Source organism: Alexandromys fortis, unplaced genomic scaffold (assembly GCF_014885135.2).
Source record: "Alexandromys fortis isolate MF-2015 unplaced genomic scaffold, M_Fortis_MF-2015_v1.1 scaffold_235, whole genome shotgun sequence".
Classification (NCBI taxonomy): domain Eukaryota; kingdom Metazoa; phylum Chordata; class Mammalia; order Rodentia; family Cricetidae; genus Alexandromys; species Alexandromys fortis.
The window spans coordinates 2,000,289-2,020,203 of NW_026068114.1; the positions used below are offsets into that span (position 1 = coordinate 2,000,289).

A 19,915-nucleotide genomic window follows, 5' to 3' on the forward strand; every position below is an offset into this window, starting at 1 on the left:
CCTCATTACAGATGGTTGTGAGCCACCATGTAGTTGCTGGGAATTGAACTCAGGACCTTTGGAAGAGCAGGCAATGCTCTTAACCTCTGAGCCATCTCTCCAGCCCCTCAAATACAATTATTTTTCTTCCTTTTCTGGAGACAGAACTTTATCTCCTGAGTCCCCATCTTAGCTGGCCATCTGCAGACTTCAGTGACCCAGCTAAGCAGATCCTAGGGTGTATAGTAGGTGGGGACTGCCCAAAGACTGGCTGGTGGTCCTGCAGAGTTCACTGTCCTTTAGTTCTTACCTTGAGGAGACCGCTGGGAAAGAGACTGAAGTGTAAGGAGACTGGGGAACTGGGGCGACGGTGTTTGAGAGTACCGGGGAGGAGCATTATTATTACTCCCTTGGCTCCCAATCTTTGAAGGGCAGTTCTCCTAGAATACCTTTGTACACTAGGTCTAATTGACCCAAATTGCCAACTTGTCTGTTGCAGAGGGTCTGCTGAGTGAGGAAGAAGGGGCTGTCATCCGTGAGGAAGAGGACGACCAGCCTGGTGTGCCTGACATGACACTGTTCCCAGGCCTGTCAGAATCTGACAGTATATCCCGGAGTCCCCGGGGAGAGGAGGAGGAGGAGGAAGAGGAAGAGGAGGAAAGCGCTGGGGAGAACCGGCTGATGGAGGAAGATGAACAGTTGACTCCTCCGGTGCTTCCCTGGAGGCGTCACCTCTCCCTGGGGGGTCGACACCGAGGTGACAAACCTGCCCAACGCCGTTTCCACCGGCTCCATCACCCCATGGCCATGGACCTCGGAGAACTCGACAGCCTGATGGCCAGCATCATGGACGCGCCCACCATCTGCCCAGACTGCGGGGAGAGCTTCAGCCCCGGCGCCGCCTTCCTGCAGCACCAGCGCATCCACCGTCTGGCAGAGGCAGCAGCGGTGGCCAGCCTGGAGCCCTTCGGCTTGGCTGCCGATTGCGGTGGGGTGGTGGGGATGATGGGCATGGGCGTGGCCGGCGACTTCGGGACCGGGTCCGCGCTGGCCCGGCCCCCTCGCGAGAAGCCCTTCCGCTGCGGCGAGTGCGGCAAAGGCTTCAGCCGCAACACCTACCTAACCAACCACCTGCGGCTGCACACGGGCGAGCGGCCCAACCTGTGCGCCGACTGCGGCAAGAGCTTCAGCTGGCGGGCCGACCTGCTCAAGCACCGGCGCCTGCACACGGGCGAGAAGCCCTACCCGTGCCCGGAGTGCGGCGAAGCCTTCAGCCTGAGCTCGCACTTGCTCAGCCACCGGCGGGCACACGCGGCGGCCAGCGGGGCGGGCTCGGCGGCGGCGCTGCGGCCCTTCGCGTGCGGGGAGTGCGGCAAGGGCTTCGTGCGCCGCTCGCACCTCGCCAACCACCAGCGCATCCACACGGGCGAGAAGCCGCACGGCTGCGGCGAGTGCGGCAAGCGCTTCAGCTGGCGCTCGGACCTGGTGAAGCACCAGCGCGTGCACACGGGCGAGAAGCCCTACATGTGCTCCGAGTGCGGCGAGACCTTCAGCGTGAGCTCGCACCTCTTCACGCACAAGCGCACGCACTCGGGCGAGCGGCCCTACGTGTGCCGCGAGTGCGGCAAGGGCTTTGGCCGCAACTCGCACCTCGTCAACCACCTGCGCGTGCACACCGGCGAGAAGCCCTTCCGCTGCAGCCAGTGCGAGAAGCGCTTCAGCGACTTCTCCACGCTCACGCAGCACCAGCGCACGCACACGGGCGAGAAGCCCTACACGTGCATCGAGTGCGGCAAGAGCTTCATCCAGAGCTCCCACCTCATCCGCCACCGGCGCATCCACACCGGCAACAAGCCTCACAAGTGCGCGGGTTGCGGCAAGGGCTTCCGCTACAAGACGCACCTTGCGCAGCACCAGAAGTTGCACCTGTGCTAGGGCGGGGTTCCCAAAGAGTCCCAACACTGGGAGTAGATGGCTAGGTTACTGATCCTGCAGATGTGGGGGAAGGAGTGGGAGGGACAGCCTAAGAGTGTCTGAGAGAGCCTTTTAATGTTTGCTCCCCTCCCCCAGGGAATGGTTAATAAGAGTTATTATTTCGAGGTGCCTACCTCCTCCATCGAAGTAACTCTTAGGAGATGTGCTTGAGTTGATGGTTTACTTAAATACTCACTGTAAGGAATGAAAAGCTTGGGTGAATAGACGCCTGGAGGATCCCCGAGGGAGGGGATTTGGGACTGGGTAGAGAGGGTTGAACTGCCGTGTTTGTGGGAACCGGGAGAGGTGATTGGTTTAGAGTTATGGGGATACAAAAATACGCGGGTAGGAATAAGCCTGTGACACCCCTCCTCTCAGCTTTAGTCAGATCCTTCTCATCGCTACAGAAGAGGGTGCTTAGTATCCACTTCCTTCCCTGTGAGCCACAGTTAGCTGCTATTTTGAGACATCCAGGGAAAATTGAGCAGAAAAACTGCACAGTTTCAGGAAGCAACCTTGGGTTTAGACTTCTTGGGTTTAGCAACTGATTCCCAGATTTGTTAGGAAATCCTGCACTTGCTTCTTCGTGTTGGTTCAGGGTTGCCTAGGTGGATGGATGACCCTGAGCCCCGTGTAAGTCAGGACTTGGCCCGTCTTAGTCCGGCTTGGCACATGAAGACCATCAACAGCTGCCTGAGAAACCTGTTCACAAAAGGCAGGCAGCTCAGTTTTACTGGCTTCACGTGGAAATTGCAAAAATGCTGAGTTCACAGGCTGGGATGCCTTCATTTGCATGTGCGTGACCCCATGAACCCCAACTTCCCTCACAAGTTAATGAGGGATCTAGTCCAGACAGGGGCGTCCCCTTTTCCCTCCACATATGAGAGGCACGGATTTACATGTGGAGGGGAGAGACAGGGAGAGGTGGGAACGCAACGTGGCCAAATAGCACAAACGAATGTTTTCTAGTTACACAGTTGCCAAAACAGCACTTTAGTATTTACAAAGTGTTTTACGCTTTCTAAGGATTGCGCGTGTTTCTCACAAGCTCGGGAGGTCAATCAGTATTACAAACTCTGGCTTGGGAAAATCTGGGGTCAGAGTGTGGTGAGCCTCCTGACGTGGGTGGTAGAGCCTGACCCTTTGTGTTCCCCAGCTCGGTTGCTAGGATGAGTTACGTTCTCTGATTTATATAATACAGCGAGAACACTGAGCATTCTCGTGCTTGATGGGAGACATAAAAGCCTAGAAGGACCAAAGATGTCCTTATTGACAAAGCTGGCCTTTGTCACCCGATTCCAGTGTCCTCACTAGGCTCTATTTCTAGTAGGGAGCTGTAGGCAGATGACTTGTATAGATTTTGGTTACACTGAAAACCCCTCCCCTAGGTTAGCCTGTAGAAGTCAGTGTCGTGGCAGGCCGTGAAGTTACCGTCACTGAAACTTATTACCCTAGACTGTTCATGGAGCCTCCAACTGTTGGGCACAGTTGAAGGGGGAAAACTAGAAGATTGTTTTTACAGTTTTGGTGAAGATTCTGTGAATGCTAGTGATTTCTACTTGATCATTTGTGTTTTAGTAATGATCTTCTTTACTGTAGGGGGCTGTAGGGAAGCATGTTTTCTATCATTCTAAGAACAATCTGGAGAACATCCGGGCTTGTATATTGCCTGCTGATCATGTCCACTGAATCTTTTTATTGTTCAGAGATACTCACACTAGGGATAGTTTTTATTTTTATTTTTATATAAAACAAGAGCTCTCTCTGGTCCTCTTTGAGTGAAGAGTTACATGTGCAGTCTGTGCCCATTCTTTATTCTGACTCTTGTAGTCTGAATGCAAAGTGAATGAGACCACTTAATACAGGCAATTTGTAAGTAATCTTAAATTTCTTCCTTCCTTCCTTCTTTCTTTCCTTCCTTCCTTCCTTCCTTCCTTCCTTCCTTCCTTCCTTCCTTCCTTCCTTCCTTCTTTCTTTCGAGACAGGGTCTCTCTACATAGTTCTGGCTGTCCTGAAACTCACTATGTAGACCAGTCTTGCCTCAAACTCACAGACATCTACCTGCCTCTGCCTACCAAGTGCTGGGATTACAGGCAAGTGCCACTGAGACCAGCTTATTGTTTTTGTTTTGTTTTATTTTTTAATACACATCTACCTCTTCTGGCTGTTTTAAATTTGCTCAAGCATGTGCCAATGAAATCTTGTCCAACTTTTGATCCTTCATATACATTTTTAGCCACTTTGGTTTTTTATTTTTTTTTGCCTTTTGTTATCACCATTACACAGAGATATAGCCATTATCAAATGTGTTACACACCAGCAACTTTAGAGTGGGTTCAGTGAGGAGTGGATATGCAAGCTGGTGTGAAGCCATGGCGGTAGAAATCCTTGGGCTTCTCCTGTTCCTGTTCTTTCTGTTACCACGGGCAAGAGAATCAGCTACTGTGTTCATACCTATGCTGAGCAAACCCTTCAGCAGGAGAGGCCGTTCAGCCACCCATGCACTGCGCCAGTGGTGGATTTAAATGTGACTTTAATTCTCTTACTTCTTCAGGGAACATGCCCGCATTAGGTGAGATTCCATGCACCCAGGTGGTTCTTTCTCGTCTTCCATCTTAGAATAATAGCGTTTCTTCAGGATCCCCTGGAGACCGTGGTTCATGCTTGAAATGTTAAAGATTCCTCCCTCCAACTCATGATTGATATTGGAGGCCCTTGTACTATTTATTTCCTGGGGAGTTTGGCCAAAAGCAGGCTTCCTTTGCTGTCTGTCACTAAGCAAAACCCAGCGTAGTTTCTGGGCTTAAATGACGTAGTTCTGAGGCAGAAGAAGATAAGCAGTTAGCCCTTTGAGCCACGTGGTCGCTTGACAGTCTAGAGGCTGTATATATGTGAAAAGTAAAAATTAAAAAAAAAACTATGTCCATAGACAATCTGAGCTGTGTTCTGAAGTCTGTGCACACTTTTCCTTGCTGTGCTCTGTCATATCTGTTGTTAAAGTAGTAAGTAATTTAATGATCCAAGGAGTACCCGATTCCGCGTGAGTGTGCTTGTGGATGTGAGAACCTTGTTTGCAGGTTGTTTTATTTAATGGTGGCTCCTTGGACAGCATCCTGGTGTCCAGCAATGAATATGGGATATTTGTCATTAAATTCATATCGGTCTTTTGTCATTCTTCGTTATTATGTGTCTCGCATTTGACTCTTCTACGTGGAACGTACCTGGAATGCGGTTACACCCATGCATCCATGCTTACAAACTGTCTATGGAGACTTTCGTGCAAAGCTGAGTAATTGGGACAGAAACCACATGGGCCATAATCCTAAAATATTTACTGTCGTCCCTTTAAAAGGCACAGCCTAGCAGGGGGTGGAGGATGGACAGGCGACAAGAGGCTACCACAGAATGAATGCCAGTATGAGGTCAGCCTGATCTAGTAGTAAGACACGGATTCATAATTTCTAATCCATATATGTATTTGTGCACACACACACACACACACATCCTAGTTTGCTCTCTATGACTGTGATAAAACACCACGGCGAAAAACAGTGTGGCAAGGACATGGTTTACATGACTTTTTCCCGTCATGAATAGAGGACAGCGTGGGAATCTAGCGGTGGGAACTGAAGCAGAGACCATGGAGGAACCTTGCTCCCTGTGGCTTGCTCTGCTTGTCCTGAATTGCTTTTTGACTCAGGACCACCTGCCCTAGGGTGGCTCTAACCACAGTGGGTTGCTCCCTTCCACCATCAATCATTATTAAGAAAAGGCGGCACAGACTTGCCCATTGGTCAATCTTGTGGAGGCCTTTTTTCTCAGTCACGGTTTCCTCTCCGCAGATGATGTATGTATGGTCTAACCAGCACAATTGACCCCTTGTTTTTTATCCAAACACACCACTATGAAGCCAACATTCTCCCTCATTTTTGTCACCAAGATCTCAATACCATAAAATAAAGCAGTATAACTTTAAAAGCCCAACCATCTTTAAAACATTCAAACACTTTGAGATCTCCAGCTCTTTAAAATATCCAAAGCCTCTCTCTCAACTGTGGGCTCCTGTATAATAAAATAAAAAAAAAAAAGGTACGTGTTTTCTTATTCCAAAGGAAAGAACCAGAGCACACTTTGAATCAGATCAAGGCAATCCCCACCAGTATAAATACTTCCATGTTGGATGTCTGGAATTCACTCATGGCCTTCCGGTCTCCAAAGGGCTCGGGCTTATGCATCTACACAATTGATGAAGTTGCCGAGTCCGGCACTAGAACACTGGTGGATCCCGGATCAGCCCGGAACCGGTTATCACAAACTGAACTTCACCCTTCACAGTAACTCAGTGCAGCACAGTGAAGCTAGCACGCCTGTAGGGGGAGGGGGATGTCTTCACGTGCCTATCACTGCTTTCTATTCCCAGAGTTAGCAGTCTATGGATGGTGGTGGTTTGATGGAAGATTCAAGGAAAATAAGTTATATAGAAGGGAGGAGACAATAATATGTCTTTTGCCTTGGCTCTCAATAATTTGTATTAATGATTACTGATAATACCCAAGGGTCTTCACCTTAGCTCGGTGGTTCTCAATCTGTGGGTCATGATCCCCTTGGGGGGTTGAATGACCCTTTCATGGGGTTGATTGGAAAACACAGGTGTTTATGATTCCTAACAGTAGCAAAATTACAGTTATGAAGTAGTGACGGAAATAATTTCCTGGTTGGGGGTCACTGCAGCCTGAGGAACTGGATTAAAGGGTTGCAGCGTTAGGAGGGCTGAGAAACACTGACGGCCTTAGCTAGCCTGAGCCTAGCCACATGAAAACATGGACTTAGCAGCTCCTAGGGAGAGATCTTGAAGAAAAAATTCTGAGAATTATTACCATATCTTTTAACATTCACAGTGACCTCCTACCAGGGTCACAGGCAGGCAAAGAGGAGACGGAGAGAGCTAGGTTTCTCACCAAGCCTGACTTTAATCAGAGAGGCTATTAGTCCTACAGCATCTCAGGAAACTGAAATGAAACCCAGAGCTTTGGCATGGGCGAGCCTTGTGAAGGATGACCTTGTACTTCCCATCCTTCTGGCCTCCGGTTCACAAGTACTGGGATGACAGCTGTACACTATCACACCCGGTTTTATGCATGGCTGGCAACTGGACCCAGGATTTTATATAAGTTAAACAAGCATTGTTCCAACTGAACTGCATTCCCAACCCACAGCTAAGCCTCTCTTCACGGAGGGCAGCAGGGTCAGTGAGGAGTGGTGGCATATACTTGTGATCCCATCACTCGGGAGACTGGTGGTATTGGAGTATCATGAATTTTAGGCCAGCCTCAATAACAATTTACAGACCATACAACAAGCAAAACTAGGAAATTGGTGTGTTGTTTCCCGGTGTGTTGTTTCAGTTTAGAGTAGCCAGAGCTACTTTGTCTGCACACCTTGGAGTTCTCAAGTTTGCTGGATTGAGGCTAGACTAGACACGCTTTAACTAAATTTATGGCTTCATTATTTAAACCTGGCTATCAATTAATCGGGGTGAGCAGGATCGATTTTTTTTTTGCCAACAAGTAGCAGGTATCTCAAGGAAGACTCTGGCCTTTCTAAGAGCCCATCTGATAAGGAGAAAGCCATTATTGGTTTTCCCCTCTGTATCTGACAGCCTAGTGACAATCTAGTGACTGCCAAAAGCTTTAATTTCACCCAGGGAACACTGGAGCTCATGACGTGCTGACTGAGCAGGCAGTGCCGCCACTTAGGAGGCTACATATCAGGCGATGGGCTGACTTTCCCGAGCTCCTCCTTGCCCCATGTCCTTTAAGGTCCTTAGAGGAGCACGGTGGCCCCTTTTTAATAGGTGCATTTGCCAGTTGGGTGGAGAAGTGGGAGACTATGTCCTCACATGGCTTTGTTCTCATGCAGCATACCAACTCACAGATTCAGGACTTAACAGAAAACGGCTCTTCCCCATTTTGGAGGAGGCAGAGCAGGCAAACCATCTTTTCATTGTCTGGTGTCTTTGAGGCCTCCGAAAAGCAAGGCCTTGCCTACTTTTTTCTTAGCTGAGGGCTGGCAAAGTCAGCATTCATTCTAGGTGGGGTCAGGGACAACCTCTGAAGCATTTCCAAACACCCTGTTCACCTTGCCCCTCTCCCCCAGTTCTATTTCCTTCTCTTCAACATTATTCTGGGATAGGTTTGAGAACTAGCTGAGTATGGGTTGCCAGGTCAGGGCTCCTGTGGTGCCCTCCCAGAATCCTCAGAGGAGGAAGTTGACAGAGGAGTTACTGAGTAACCACACTGTCCTGTGACAGGTGCTTGGCAGAGAGAAGCAGAGAAGCGGCAACCCTACTTGGAGCCTGACAACTCCCTGGGGGAAGGGGAGCTCAAAGCAGGGGTCATGGGGATGCCATAGGGACAGTGGATAGAGAAACGGGATGTGTTCAGGCCACAGCAGCCCTGATGGAGGTAGGGTGTGTCTCAAGCATGTTCCAGTGTTGGTAAAGGCAGATACTGTGAAGTAATCCCTCCGCTTCTGGCTGCACCCCCTTCCCCAGATGTGTGTGCTCCTAGCCCTGTGCTCACAGGTCTATAGTCTCCCCCCTTTCATCCCAGCATGCTAGCCTTTTCTTTAGCAAATGAGTAGGGAAATTGGAGTTCAGCTCAACTCCGCTGCTGATGACTTGGTGTCTTAGCGTTTTTATTGCTGTGAAGAGACACCATGACCACAGCAATTTTATGAAAGAAAACATATAATTGGTCTGGCTTACAGTCCAGAGGTTTAGTTCATTGTCATCATGGTGGGAAGCATGTGATGCGGCGTAACTGACCAGCAAATAGGATTAATCAGGCTAACTTTAATATCAGCTTTATTAAGGGGAAGAAGGGAATAACTTACAAAACCAAGGTTCCAACGAAGAGCAGGAAACAGAAGGGAAGGCGGGGAGCACACCCACAATATTTCTAAGTAAATAATAACCTCAGGGGATCCCGCCATTCAAGCAAGGTGATTGGCTGGGCTTCCCCTCCAAGCATGGTAACATGCAGTCAGACATGGTGCTGGAGAAGGAACTGAGAGTTCTACATCTGGATCAGCAGGCAGCAGGAAGAGACACTGGGCTGCCTCCAACATTTGAAACCTCAGGGCCCAACCCCAGTGACACACTTCCTCCAACAAGGGCACACTGCCCACCACCGCCACTCCCTGTGAGCGTATGGGAGCCATTTTCATTGACACTACCACCGCTGAGGAGGCTTACACCAGTCCCTTCAGCTCCAAAGCCTCCGTGTCCTCATTGACAAGTGGGGACTTGAGGAGTCCATTGTGTCAGGCTGGAAGAAAGTTGATCACAGTCGGCATTAGTGGCACATTTTGGCCACTGAATGTAAAGTTAAGTCTGTGGCCCCCCCGTATAGACTCTTCAGCCAAGTACAGGGCCCTGCACACCAGTACCATGCCCAGAGCACTAGGAGATGTTCTAATAATTACACAATGACTTCCAGACTCTGGCAAGTACAAAACCAAGTGCTTTAGAGGCTTCTGCCTTTGTGGCTGGTGTCCATGACAGGATGCCATCAGGCCCCAGCCCTCAGGCTCCCGCAGGCCCCGGCGATCATGCTGGCAGGGTTTGGTTCACTGGTGTAGGTCCTTGTATCCACAGCTGAGGAGCCAGGGTGCTTGTCACTGACAGGGAGCCTTAGGGCTGCAGAGCGGGTCCTTGGCTGAGTCTTCAGAAACCCAGGGCGTTTGGGGAGAGTGGGCGTTCTCTTTGCATTCTCCTCCCCTTTCCTCCACCTCTCAGGCCTCAGAAAACTGTCTCTAGTCCAGGCTCATTACCTTTGTGTGAGATTCTTGACTGTCAAAAAGGAAGAGAACTTCCAGCCTGTGGTGGCCCACACCTTTAATAGCAGTGCTTAGGTGGCAGAGGCAGGTGGATCTCTGTGAGCGGAACAAGCCTGGTCTACATGGTGAGTTCCAGGAGAGCCAGGGCTGTATGGAGACCCTGACTTAGGTGGGAGTGCGGGATTCCTCACAATGTCAATGTTGTACAAAGTGCTTCCCTCCAGAGGATTGATTCCTACTTCCCTGAAGGTGTCCCTCCTGTGAGTTGAAGAGTTAAGGTATGTCAACTTTTAAAGTCAAACTTCCCTTGTTTTTTTTTTTTTCTTAAATTTAAATAGCACAACAGAGCCATGGGTATTATTTTATTTTAGAACTTTATCAGATTTCCCTTCTTGTTACTTTGTAGCTGATATTTGCTCTCATGGAAGTCTTCTGTGTCTTCTCAGGTCTGTCTATCTCCTTTCCTGTGCCTCCCTCCCTTCCTCCCTTTGTCCCTCCTTCCCTCCCTCTGTCTCCCTCTCCCCCCTCCCTTTGTCGCCCCTTCCCTCCCTCTGTCTCCCTCTCCCTCCCTTCCTCCTTTCCTCCCTCCCTCCTTCCTCTCCTTATCATGTCCCCTCTTTTACAGGTCATGTGAATGAGCCCTTTTTTCTGCTGTGCTCCCCAGTGCACCCCGATTCCCATAATGATGACTTAGAAGGCTTGCTGAAATGCTGAAGTCACTTCTGTTGCTGTGACAAGTTCCCTGGCCAGAAGCAACCTAGGGGAGAGAGTTTTATTTGGCATACTGTCACAGCTTATGGTCCATCGAAATCAAGGCAGAGACTTAAGAGGTTGGTCACATACACAGTCAAGAGCACAGAGGTGTAAATGCATCCATGCAGCCTGCCTGCTGCTTCTGCTCCCCGTAGCTTTCTTCACTCCCACACCTTCTCACCTTGATTAAGAACAGGCATGCACAGGGTCAACCTGTTCTACATACTTCCTTGTAAAGACTGTCTTCCCAGGAGAGTCCAGGTCATGTCAAGACGATAGTTATAACTAACCAGCAGAGGTGGCTGTGTGACGTCGGTTTCGTATCTGAGGCAAGTGTGCCCTGGGTTAGCAGTGAGGAAACTTATTCCTCCCTGGTGTCTCGTCCACTCAGCCCCAGGCTTGCCTCACTAGACCTGAATTCCGTTTTGCTACAGTCACACGCAGCAGACCTCCATCTTACTATTAGATTCTAGGGGTGTCCCCTCATCTTTTCAAATTCATCTGCCCCAGGAAGCTGAACGCAAATGCTTACTGCTTTTCATAGCACATTGAGCGGGGCCTGGGGCCTACCCACTGACGTCATTATCCATTGCTAAAGATGACGGTTTCTACTTCCCTCATCCAGCTAGAATACTGCCCTCCCTTTGCACTTGACTGCTTTCAGGACGCTGAGCACCTTCCTGTCTAGAGCCCCTGCCCAATGTCGCTTTCCCCACCTCTACTAGACTATAAGCCTAGATCGGGGATAGAAGACTGAGGTCAGAGCCCCAGGTTCAGCATCAAATGCGTTTTCTTAGCTTGCTTACTTCTTTTCTGTCAAATAGCATGTCTTTAAAATGAAAGCTTGTATCAAGTTTTCTGAAGGTTCGGGTTTTGATGACGTATATGCGTGGGACTCACACCAAGGGGAAACAGTTACGCCACTGTTGCCTCCCATCATCTTGTTAAGAAACAGGACTCCACACTCATACCGGGGAGCAGGAGCCTCCCACCCTCTTCCTTGAGCTGTGTGTTCTCTACTTCCCAAGGCTCACACTCCAGTACTTGGCAAACTAAGACCAAGCATTGCCTCTGGCCATTGTCCTGCAGATGGTCTCTTAAAACAAACCATTCACTGGACACTCTGCTGGGTCCCCCAGAGGCCACCCTTGTCTAGTGCCCAACTCTGTCTGGCACCCAGGACAGGTCCCGACTCTCAGCAAACTCTACTTCAGTGGTGTCCAATGTCTTTACTCACCTCGGCCCTCCCCCACTTCAACACACCTCCTCTGCACCATCTCTCGGGCTGTCCGCCCTGCACGGATCAACCTGACTCGCCTTTCCAAGTCCCACCTGTCTCCTGAAACTTTCCCGGACGACTTCTGCTCAGTTCCATTCCTTCAGTCATATGCACACCACACTTAAATCCGTGGGGGAGCTCTGCCCTGTGCTTCCCTTATTCCATGACCACAGACTGCATAATCCAGGGGAAAAAGGAAGGGGGCTCACAGGCTGGGGCAGGTGCTGGTTTTTTTGAGCCTTTACTGCCTCCTTGTGGTAGTTTGCATTGTAGTACATGGCCCCCTTGCGAAGGCCTTCAACTACCGCTCTGTGTTTAGATTGAGTAGGTAAGGGGGTCTTCGTTATCCAAAGCATTCTAAGGCCTTATGGTTGTCAGGCTAGATACACAAACCAGTTTCCTTTCTTTCCAGCCACCCTGGTTAGACCTTGGGAGACTGCTTTCCCCTGAGAAAACCGTCCGGTGGATTCAGTGAGGGATTTCAATAGGCTGAAATCAAGATTGAAGATCCTTTCCCATACATCACCGGAATCACTTCCTTCTGAGCTAATAGAACCTGCTTATGGAAGGTGTTCAGTTTACCCAGGGTTGATGGACACTCACTCTGTACAAGCTGCCTGGGGTGTATGTGCACCAGTCTTCAGCTTTGTGCGCCCCAACCTGGATGCCCAGTGAGAGCTTTCCCTTGTGTCTTTGAAGGGAGAACATTTCCCCCTTCCTTCTAGACAGTGGCTGCTGGGGCCATATCCTTAGTGACTGTCCAGCTCAAGGAATCTATGGATGCAGAAGTCAACACATAATCATATAACCAACTGTGGTTAGAAAGAAATCTTCCTTGGGATTTATGTTCCAAGGTAACTCTTCCTTTTATACCATAGGACATCGTCCAGGGAGCTGAACCGAGGGATCTCTTGGCCAGGCAGGGCAAAGAAAGCAGAACTAGATGACCAAGGCAGAGCGTACACTTCCAGATGACCCTCTGTGTACACGTGAGACTAAGTGGACTTCCTAGGCTATGAACAGCCTGTTTGAAAGTGATGCTGTTTCCTGATATGTCAGTGATCAGGGAAACACTCTTAGGTTTGGTTTGCTGTAAGGAACTTCAGCGTGGTTTTGTCTCTTGATCCTAGCACAGGAGGAGCTCAGTCCCAGACAATGGCTTCCTATGAACATTAATTTAATGCGGGGTGAGAAAGAAGTTTTGATGTTGGGTGAGACTTTAGTGTTGTCTGTGAAAGCAAAAGGCAGGCAAGTTAATACCCAGTCGTGACAAGAGACAGTTTCCCCCCCTCAATACTGTGTCCCCACAGCTCCTTCAGTTTGATGGTGTCTGGCTGAGCAGACAGGGCCTCTTTCAACTGCGGGTTCTGTAGTCAGCGACTTACTCAGTTCTCCTGTAAGACCTCAAACCTGTTTTGACTGGGTTCCTATACTCAGGGAAACTGAGGGATGAGAAGGAGGGAGAGGGGGAAAGAAAGGGGGGGCAAGGCAATAGAAGGATGTGGGCACGGGAGAAAGATGCTAAGGCAGTAGAAGGATGTGGGCATGGGAGAAAGATGCTAAGGCAATAAAGGGATATGGGCATGGGAAATGGGGACATGGAAGACAAGAGGAGAGGCAGTTACATTTAGAGGAAAGGATTGTAGATCTTTATTATAGGCTCAGGAGGAAGTACATTTGGGGGAATCCACTAGAAAGAGACTCTCAGATCATCTCTGACGCCCAGAGCCATTTGTCACAGTGCTCACACCCTCCCAGGTACCTCTTAAGGCTTGTCCTGGTTTTAAACAGGCCCTCGTACAGTTGGTAAGAAGGGTAAGAAAGAGGGAGATGAAGGGAGGCAAGACTCTTCCCTCGAGGAAGGGTCTATGATCCAGGGCTCTACTGGTACCCACTGACAACCACTGTGAGCGCTACCACTCAGTGGGAGGAGGGTTTGAACTTCCTAAGACCACAGGCAAGATGCTGTCTGTGACCTGGTGATGCTGAACCGAGGCACTCTCGGACAGTCAAGTAGTCTGTGCTTGGGCCCGTCTACGCAGGAGTGAGATCCTGTTTCTGTTCTGACTATAGCCTTAAGTGGATATGGAAAGGAAAGCCAGAAATGAGATAGAGCAAACCAGCCTTTTGCAGATTAGGCATTAATATCTTTTATTGTTCTTTATCACGAGCTTTTATGAAGCCATGGAAATCTTCCCAGACAAGAAATGCTGTGGGTCTCAGAGAGGGGAAGTGGAAACACTGGCGGAAATCTAAGTTACAAGAGGCTCCAGGCAGTTCAGCGCCAGCAACTGAGTCTTTGGTTGTAGCAGCTGAGGCACAGCCTCTGTTTTGCTGGGCAGAAGGTTGTGGCTGGACCAGAGGCTGGCAAGGCTTCTGGTGACCTGAAGACAAGTTGGCCAGTATATCAAAGGGAAGTGAAAAAGTTGGGTTGTGTCTTAGACCTGTTATTGAGGATCTGATGGCACCCAGGGCCATGTCCCTGCCATCGTCACATCACTGAGTCTTTGTGCTCAGTGTCCCCTTGTGCTGCTCCACTAGTGACCCGATCCACTCTGAAGTTTTCTCCCTGGCTTCCTCCCAGCTGACAGGCGGCTCATAACCCAGATCTCGCTGAGCTTTCTTGTAGGAGAAGGTGAACACACTATTTAACAGTGTGACCACGTAGCGTGTTAAGCCAGGCTGGTAATGGTAGATTGGACGCAGCAGGAAGCTCACCCCTTCCAGCAGGAAGGCAAGCCAGTACAGCAGGGGGAGAGGAAGGCTCCATCTAAAATCAAAGTGGATACCACATTTCTTGCTCAGATTGTAATATAAATCATCATAGCTTTGGTGAGGAGTGTCATCTGAGATGTAGTAGAACTGCCCTTGGATGTTTGGTGACATCTTGGGGTCTCGTAGGCCCCTGGCAGCCAGAACGTGTGCCCAGGCCCCATTGCTCACATACACTGAGTTGACCAGAGAGAATTTGGAAATATGCCAAATAGGGCCATTGTTTTCGAGTGCTCTATTCATTACGCCCCAAAGAGGTTGGCTTCCTTCTCCATAGATGAATGGGAGTCTTAAGGCGCAAGTATGCAAAGTGCCGCCATCTTTCAGGGTGCGCCCATCAGCTGCCAGCACTGCTTTCTCAGCCATCTTCTTGCTGTATGGATATGGATCAGACCACTTGTTTTCGTGATTTTCTTCCTCGCAGGCATTCTGGACGATCTCCTTGTAGGAGTTTGGTCCAGCCACGGATGTTGAGCTGCTGTAGATGAACACTGGAACACTGGCTTCCACACAAGCATCCAACAGGAGCTGAGTACCTGCTCACAGAAAGCTTGCCATTACCAACAGGAAATAAACCAAAGGGCCCATTGTGGCCATGATGTCAGATTCATGGCCTCCTCAACCCCACTGGAAGGGCTGCTACAGATCCAAATGCCTTCTTACCTGATCTTGACTCAAATTGCCATTCTATAGCCACAAATTAGATTCTGGAAAACAGGGATTACTAGGTTTCTGAACTCATAAAACTCTCTCTCTCTCTCTCTCTCTCTCTCTCTCTCTCTCTCTCTCTCTCTCTCTCTCCTCATGTACTTACTTTTCAGTGCTAGGGATCAAACCTAGGTTCTTCTTTATGTTAGACAAGGCCCGCCCCACTGAGCCACTGAGTCTTAGTTTGCTTTCTATTGCTGTGAAAGAGTTTATATATGGTTTAGATGTTCTGATAAGTTTGACTGAGGAAAGTCACCCCAGGAACAAAGGCAGAAACCATGGAGGAATGTTCTTTACTACTTTGCTTCCCTTGTGCCCAGCAAGCTTACCCATAGAATGCAGGACCACCTGCCAAGTGGTGAGAGCTCACAGTGGCCCTGGGCCCTCCCATATCAATCATTAATCAAGAAAGTAGCCCATGGATATCCCCAGAGGCCAATCTGATGGAAGCAACTCTGCAGTTGAGGGTCCCTCTTTCCAGGTGACTACTATGTTTCAAGGAGCTACAAACAAAAGCCAGCATCTTCATTCTGGAAAATTATTCCTTTCTGTTTTCTAAAAACTGGCACCAATAAATTCCCATTTATTTGGGGGATGTTGCTCAGTGGTGGAGCCTTTGTTTTGTGTTGAAGGTTTGATTCCCAGAAGCAGCAACAACAACAAAAAATTGAAAAAGATACCTCCCCTAAATAAAAGCAAACAGTTACTTATGTTCATGCATTTCCTTTCATTAAAGGAGGGCCAGCTTTTAATCCAAAAATTCAAGACACATTTTCTCAGAAGTAGTGCAGAACTTACAGCATGCCCACTCAGGTATAAGAATATTAGCAATATGTATTTTGATTTTACTTTTCAGGTAGACTCTCTTGACTGTGCAATCCAGACTGTCCTGGAAGATATGATCTTCCTGACTCAGCCTCCTGAGTGCTAGGATTACCTATGGGCACCAGTACCCCTGGGGATGCAGTATACACTCACAATTAGACACTAAAGGCTGGTATTTTTTTCTCATTTTTTTTAAAGACTAATTCAGGATTGAGAATTTTAGTATTCCCAGCACCAGCCTCAGTGCAGGATATGAGCGAAGAAGCTAGGTAGTATTCAAAGTATTCCTTTTGAGTTGGTAATGGAGAATCCCCAAATAATTCATTGATTTGGAAAAGGAGTTGGAGTCACTAAATCTGGAGGTCACCTGGAGCATACATGCCAGGCAGGACCTCGGAGCACAGTGGTACTAAGAAGACTGACTTGGGATTGTGGGGTGGTCAGAGTGATCATATTATATGGTAAAGTCCTTTATTAAAGTATATTGGAATCTACTTTCAGAGGCACTAAGCATTTAGAGATGGGTATTTGAGGAAGATACTGTGCTCTGGCTAGGACCAGTCTTCAAGAGGAGATTGATGCTGATCTCAAGAGATGGCATTTTGGAAATTGAAAAACTGTTGCTTTTAAGAAAACAAGTGGTGGGTTATATTTCTTGGCAGACCCCTCTGGAGTAGCTGTGATGGCTCTCTACAGAGGAAAGGCCAGGGTCTGCTTCAGAGAGGCAGTGGGTAGATGGACATCAAACATTTGAAGATGATGTCCCCTCACTTTGGCAGGGAGGAACAGTAGAACTTTCCTAGCAGTCAGAGTGTTATGGCTGTGACTTTATGTCTTTTCTCTCCTGAATGCCTGTGGGGCCACTGTTCCCTCCTCTCTCAGTCCAGTGTCTTCTTCTAAACACCATAGCCCCGAGTTCTGCTTGCTGGGCTGGCAAGCCAAGGCAACCCAGAGCAGAGCAGGTGATCCATGGTTGGCACATCCCTTCCTGTCCTCATGCTATTTGGCCATTCAGATTTCCCCACTCACTCCATGTCTTCCTGAGGTACTGTACCTTTCAGATTGATGTCCAAGATGGTCTGCCTGGGAATGACACCCGAGATGTCAACAGCGCCCGCGGTATGGATGACAACAGAGATGCCCTGGCAGGCTCTCTGCAGGCACTGGGCATCCAAAATGTCTCCCTTCAGCACGGTCACCTTGGCTTTTGTCTGCAGCTCTGAGAAACACAAACAGCTCATTGGGAAACCTTGCTGCTTGGAATGGAAGATTCCTGACACAGTGTCAGTTGCCCAGGCCTCCAAGGGCAGTCACAGAGCCAGGGGATCCTGGGGAGGAGGCTTTTCTACTGAAGGAACTATAGATGCACAGCAGTCAGAATGCAGCATTTGTAGGGAAGGAAGGAGCATCGTTTCCACCCCCATCCTTTTGTGGAAATGAATCCGAGCAGGAAGATGTCATTTGTGCCTTGCATATGAAAATAGAGTTATGGAAACTCATAAACTCATTAAACCGATCGGAGAAGTGGTGGTATTCAACTTTTAAAAGGGAGAAGTAGGATTTGATTGACAGAGAAGGGGAATCACTTGTGGATTTGGGCTGAGGGAGACGCAGAGGCAGAATCTGCGTGGGAAGACTGTAATAGCAGTCTTAGTTTGTGAATGTTCAGGCATGAACACGTAAGAGTAACCCGGACCCAGAACAGGTTACTCAGACTGTGTCCTCCAGAACTCCAGTGAGGAGGGTCCAGAAGAAGGGGGCACAAAGATGGAAAATTCAGGCCCGCCCTGATAGGACTTGATGCTTTCTGAGTCTGTGCTGAGTCCAAATGGAGAGTCAGCTCAATTACAAGGGGAAACTTGAGGGGCAATGAGAGAACTCAGAAAGGGCTCCAGTGAGGGTTTAGGTGAGTATTTCTTATCAGGTAGATGCACTGTAAATGAGGCTTCCTCCAAGGGACCGTACTACATTAGGAGCAATCGATTATCTTCAGGTTCCTCTCAAATTTAGAGGATGATACCAACAATTACAATGCCACCTAAGTTAGTTCACAAAACTGACAGTGTGCCCCAGAAAGTGCAGACAGTTCCAGGGCATGTCTGCAGACACACATATTTCCAGGGATGGCTCTGTTGTTCCTCTGTCTCCTCCCAATCCATCCTCACTTCTCTGTGCATTCTAAAAGCAAGACTCCTTTGGAATCAACTCTCTTGTAACAATCTGGCCAACTGAATTTGCAAGGAATGCCAAAGAATTCTCAGACAGAGGCAGAAGTAGAAATCTAGATCAGGAGAAATCCCTCTCGGGATAGACTCCAGCCTCTGCTGAATGTCTCTACTCTAGGCCCCCATCCCTTGTTAGGCAAGCCCAAGTAGGCCTTGAAGTAAGAAGGATGGGGGGAAGCCTTTGGGATGGAGGTAAATATCAGGACCTGAGTCTCTTCCTATGCGCTTTTTCCTCTTCTCTGCTTTGCTACTGACTTTAGACAGATGGGGTCAAAAGGGCTAATATGCCAGGGCCAGAGGAGCCCAGACACAGGATAAAGTAGACTCACACGTCAGTTCTTTGGAAAGTCCTGAGATAGCAGGAGGGGATAACTTGAGTGTTATGTGGTAGAGTCACGTCTCACACCTTGTCCAAGACACCACGGACATGGCAATTCCCGTGCCACATCGTGGAGCTGATGTTGCGCTGTGGAGCTGCAGTAGAAGAACCCAAGAGAAGCTACTACATCCCAGCCTTTAAAGGACAGACCACCAGACCTGGACGCCTACCCTTCATTGTCTTATTTTAGCTTCAGGATCGTGGAGAAGTCAGTTGTCTTCTTGACCGTATGCGGCACCAACTGTGATTATCTCTGTTGAGCCTCTTTTACAGATCTACCTGTTTTTATTTGGTGATAAGAGACCCCTCCCCACACCTAGTACATGTTCACCAGAATCTAGGATACTTACTGGATAGCTTCTCCCTGTGTTTTGGAGTGAAGGACCTGTACAAGGCCCTGATCTCCTGCAGCTCTTTCTCCTGACTCAACATGCGGACCACCCTCTGGCCCAGAAACCCTCCTGCTCCTGTCACTAGAAAGTTCCAACCGGGCATGGTCCACACAGGAAGCAGACCTCAGAGGGAACAGGTGTGATGTCCGGTGACCCTGGGGACGGGGAGAGAGAGAGATGCAATTGATTGGTACAGACTCATGGAGTTTCTACTGTGATGACATAGTAGAAGAGAGGTGTTTCCTGACCACTTCCTTCATAACATCACTTCTGTGATTCCAAAGTGTGGGGATCGTTTTCAGAAAGTCAGCAGAAGGTCAGTTTCACAGCAGACACCAGGCGTGCAACCTCTAATTCAGATCAGCCCTGACACCGAGACACCTTTGGATCTCAGTGTCAGGCTGTACTCCACAGTTGCCCCTTTCATATTAGCTGCCACTTCCAAGGCAAAGACTGTCTTACCTGTGCTTCTAAGAAACTTCACACACACTTGTGTCCTACAACCCTTCACTGTGTGTGGCTAGTTTCTGCAGCTTCCCGTAGACTTCAGAGACCCAAGCTTACATTGGTTGGCTTCCTATGAAGGATGCCACCAAGGATATGGAGGAAGAGATACACAGGGTGAGGAATGAGAAACCGGAACAAGACTTCTACATTCTTGCTTGATGTACCAACCTTCAAGATGCTGTGGGATGTCTTTCTGTATACTGTCAATATGTATTGCTCTCATTGGTTGATAAAAAAAGCTTCTTTGGCCTATGGCAAGGCAGGATAGAGCCAGGTAGGAAAT

At 48.9% G+C, this 19,915-nt stretch overlaps 2 protein-coding genes across 6 annotated transcripts in view; one reads left to right on the top strand and one right to left on the bottom strand.

Moving 5' to 3' along the window:
* Znf697 (zinc finger protein 697) overlaps window positions 1-5,117 on the top strand; it is a 40,639-nt gene extending 35,522 nt beyond the window's left edge. For all 5 annotated transcript variants that reach the window (XM_050124785.1, XM_050124786.1, XM_050124789.1 and 2 more), the window contains one exon: window positions 479-5,117. In XM_050124785.1, the coding sequence (XP_049980742.1) occupies window positions 479-1,914 (1,436 nt within the window). In that variant the 3' untranslated portion in view covers window positions 1,915-5,117. The remainder of the gene's footprint in view (window positions 1-478) is intronic.
* Window positions 5,118-13,958: 8,841 nt separating this feature from the next.
* Window positions 13,959-19,506, bottom strand: LOC126490105 (NADPH-dependent 3-keto-steroid reductase HSD3B3-like). Its single transcript, XM_050124798.1, has 3 exons — window positions 19,084-19,506; window positions 17,184-17,348; window positions 13,959-15,132 (listed from the first exon to the last, which is right to left on the bottom strand). The coding sequence occupies exons 1-3, from the start codon at window positions 19,226-19,228 to the stop codon at window positions 14,321-14,323; spliced, it is 1,122 nt and encodes a 373-aa protein (XP_049980755.1). The 5' UTR covers window positions 19,229-19,506; the 3' UTR covers window positions 13,959-14,320.
* Window positions 19,507-19,915: the final 409 nt, after the last annotated feature.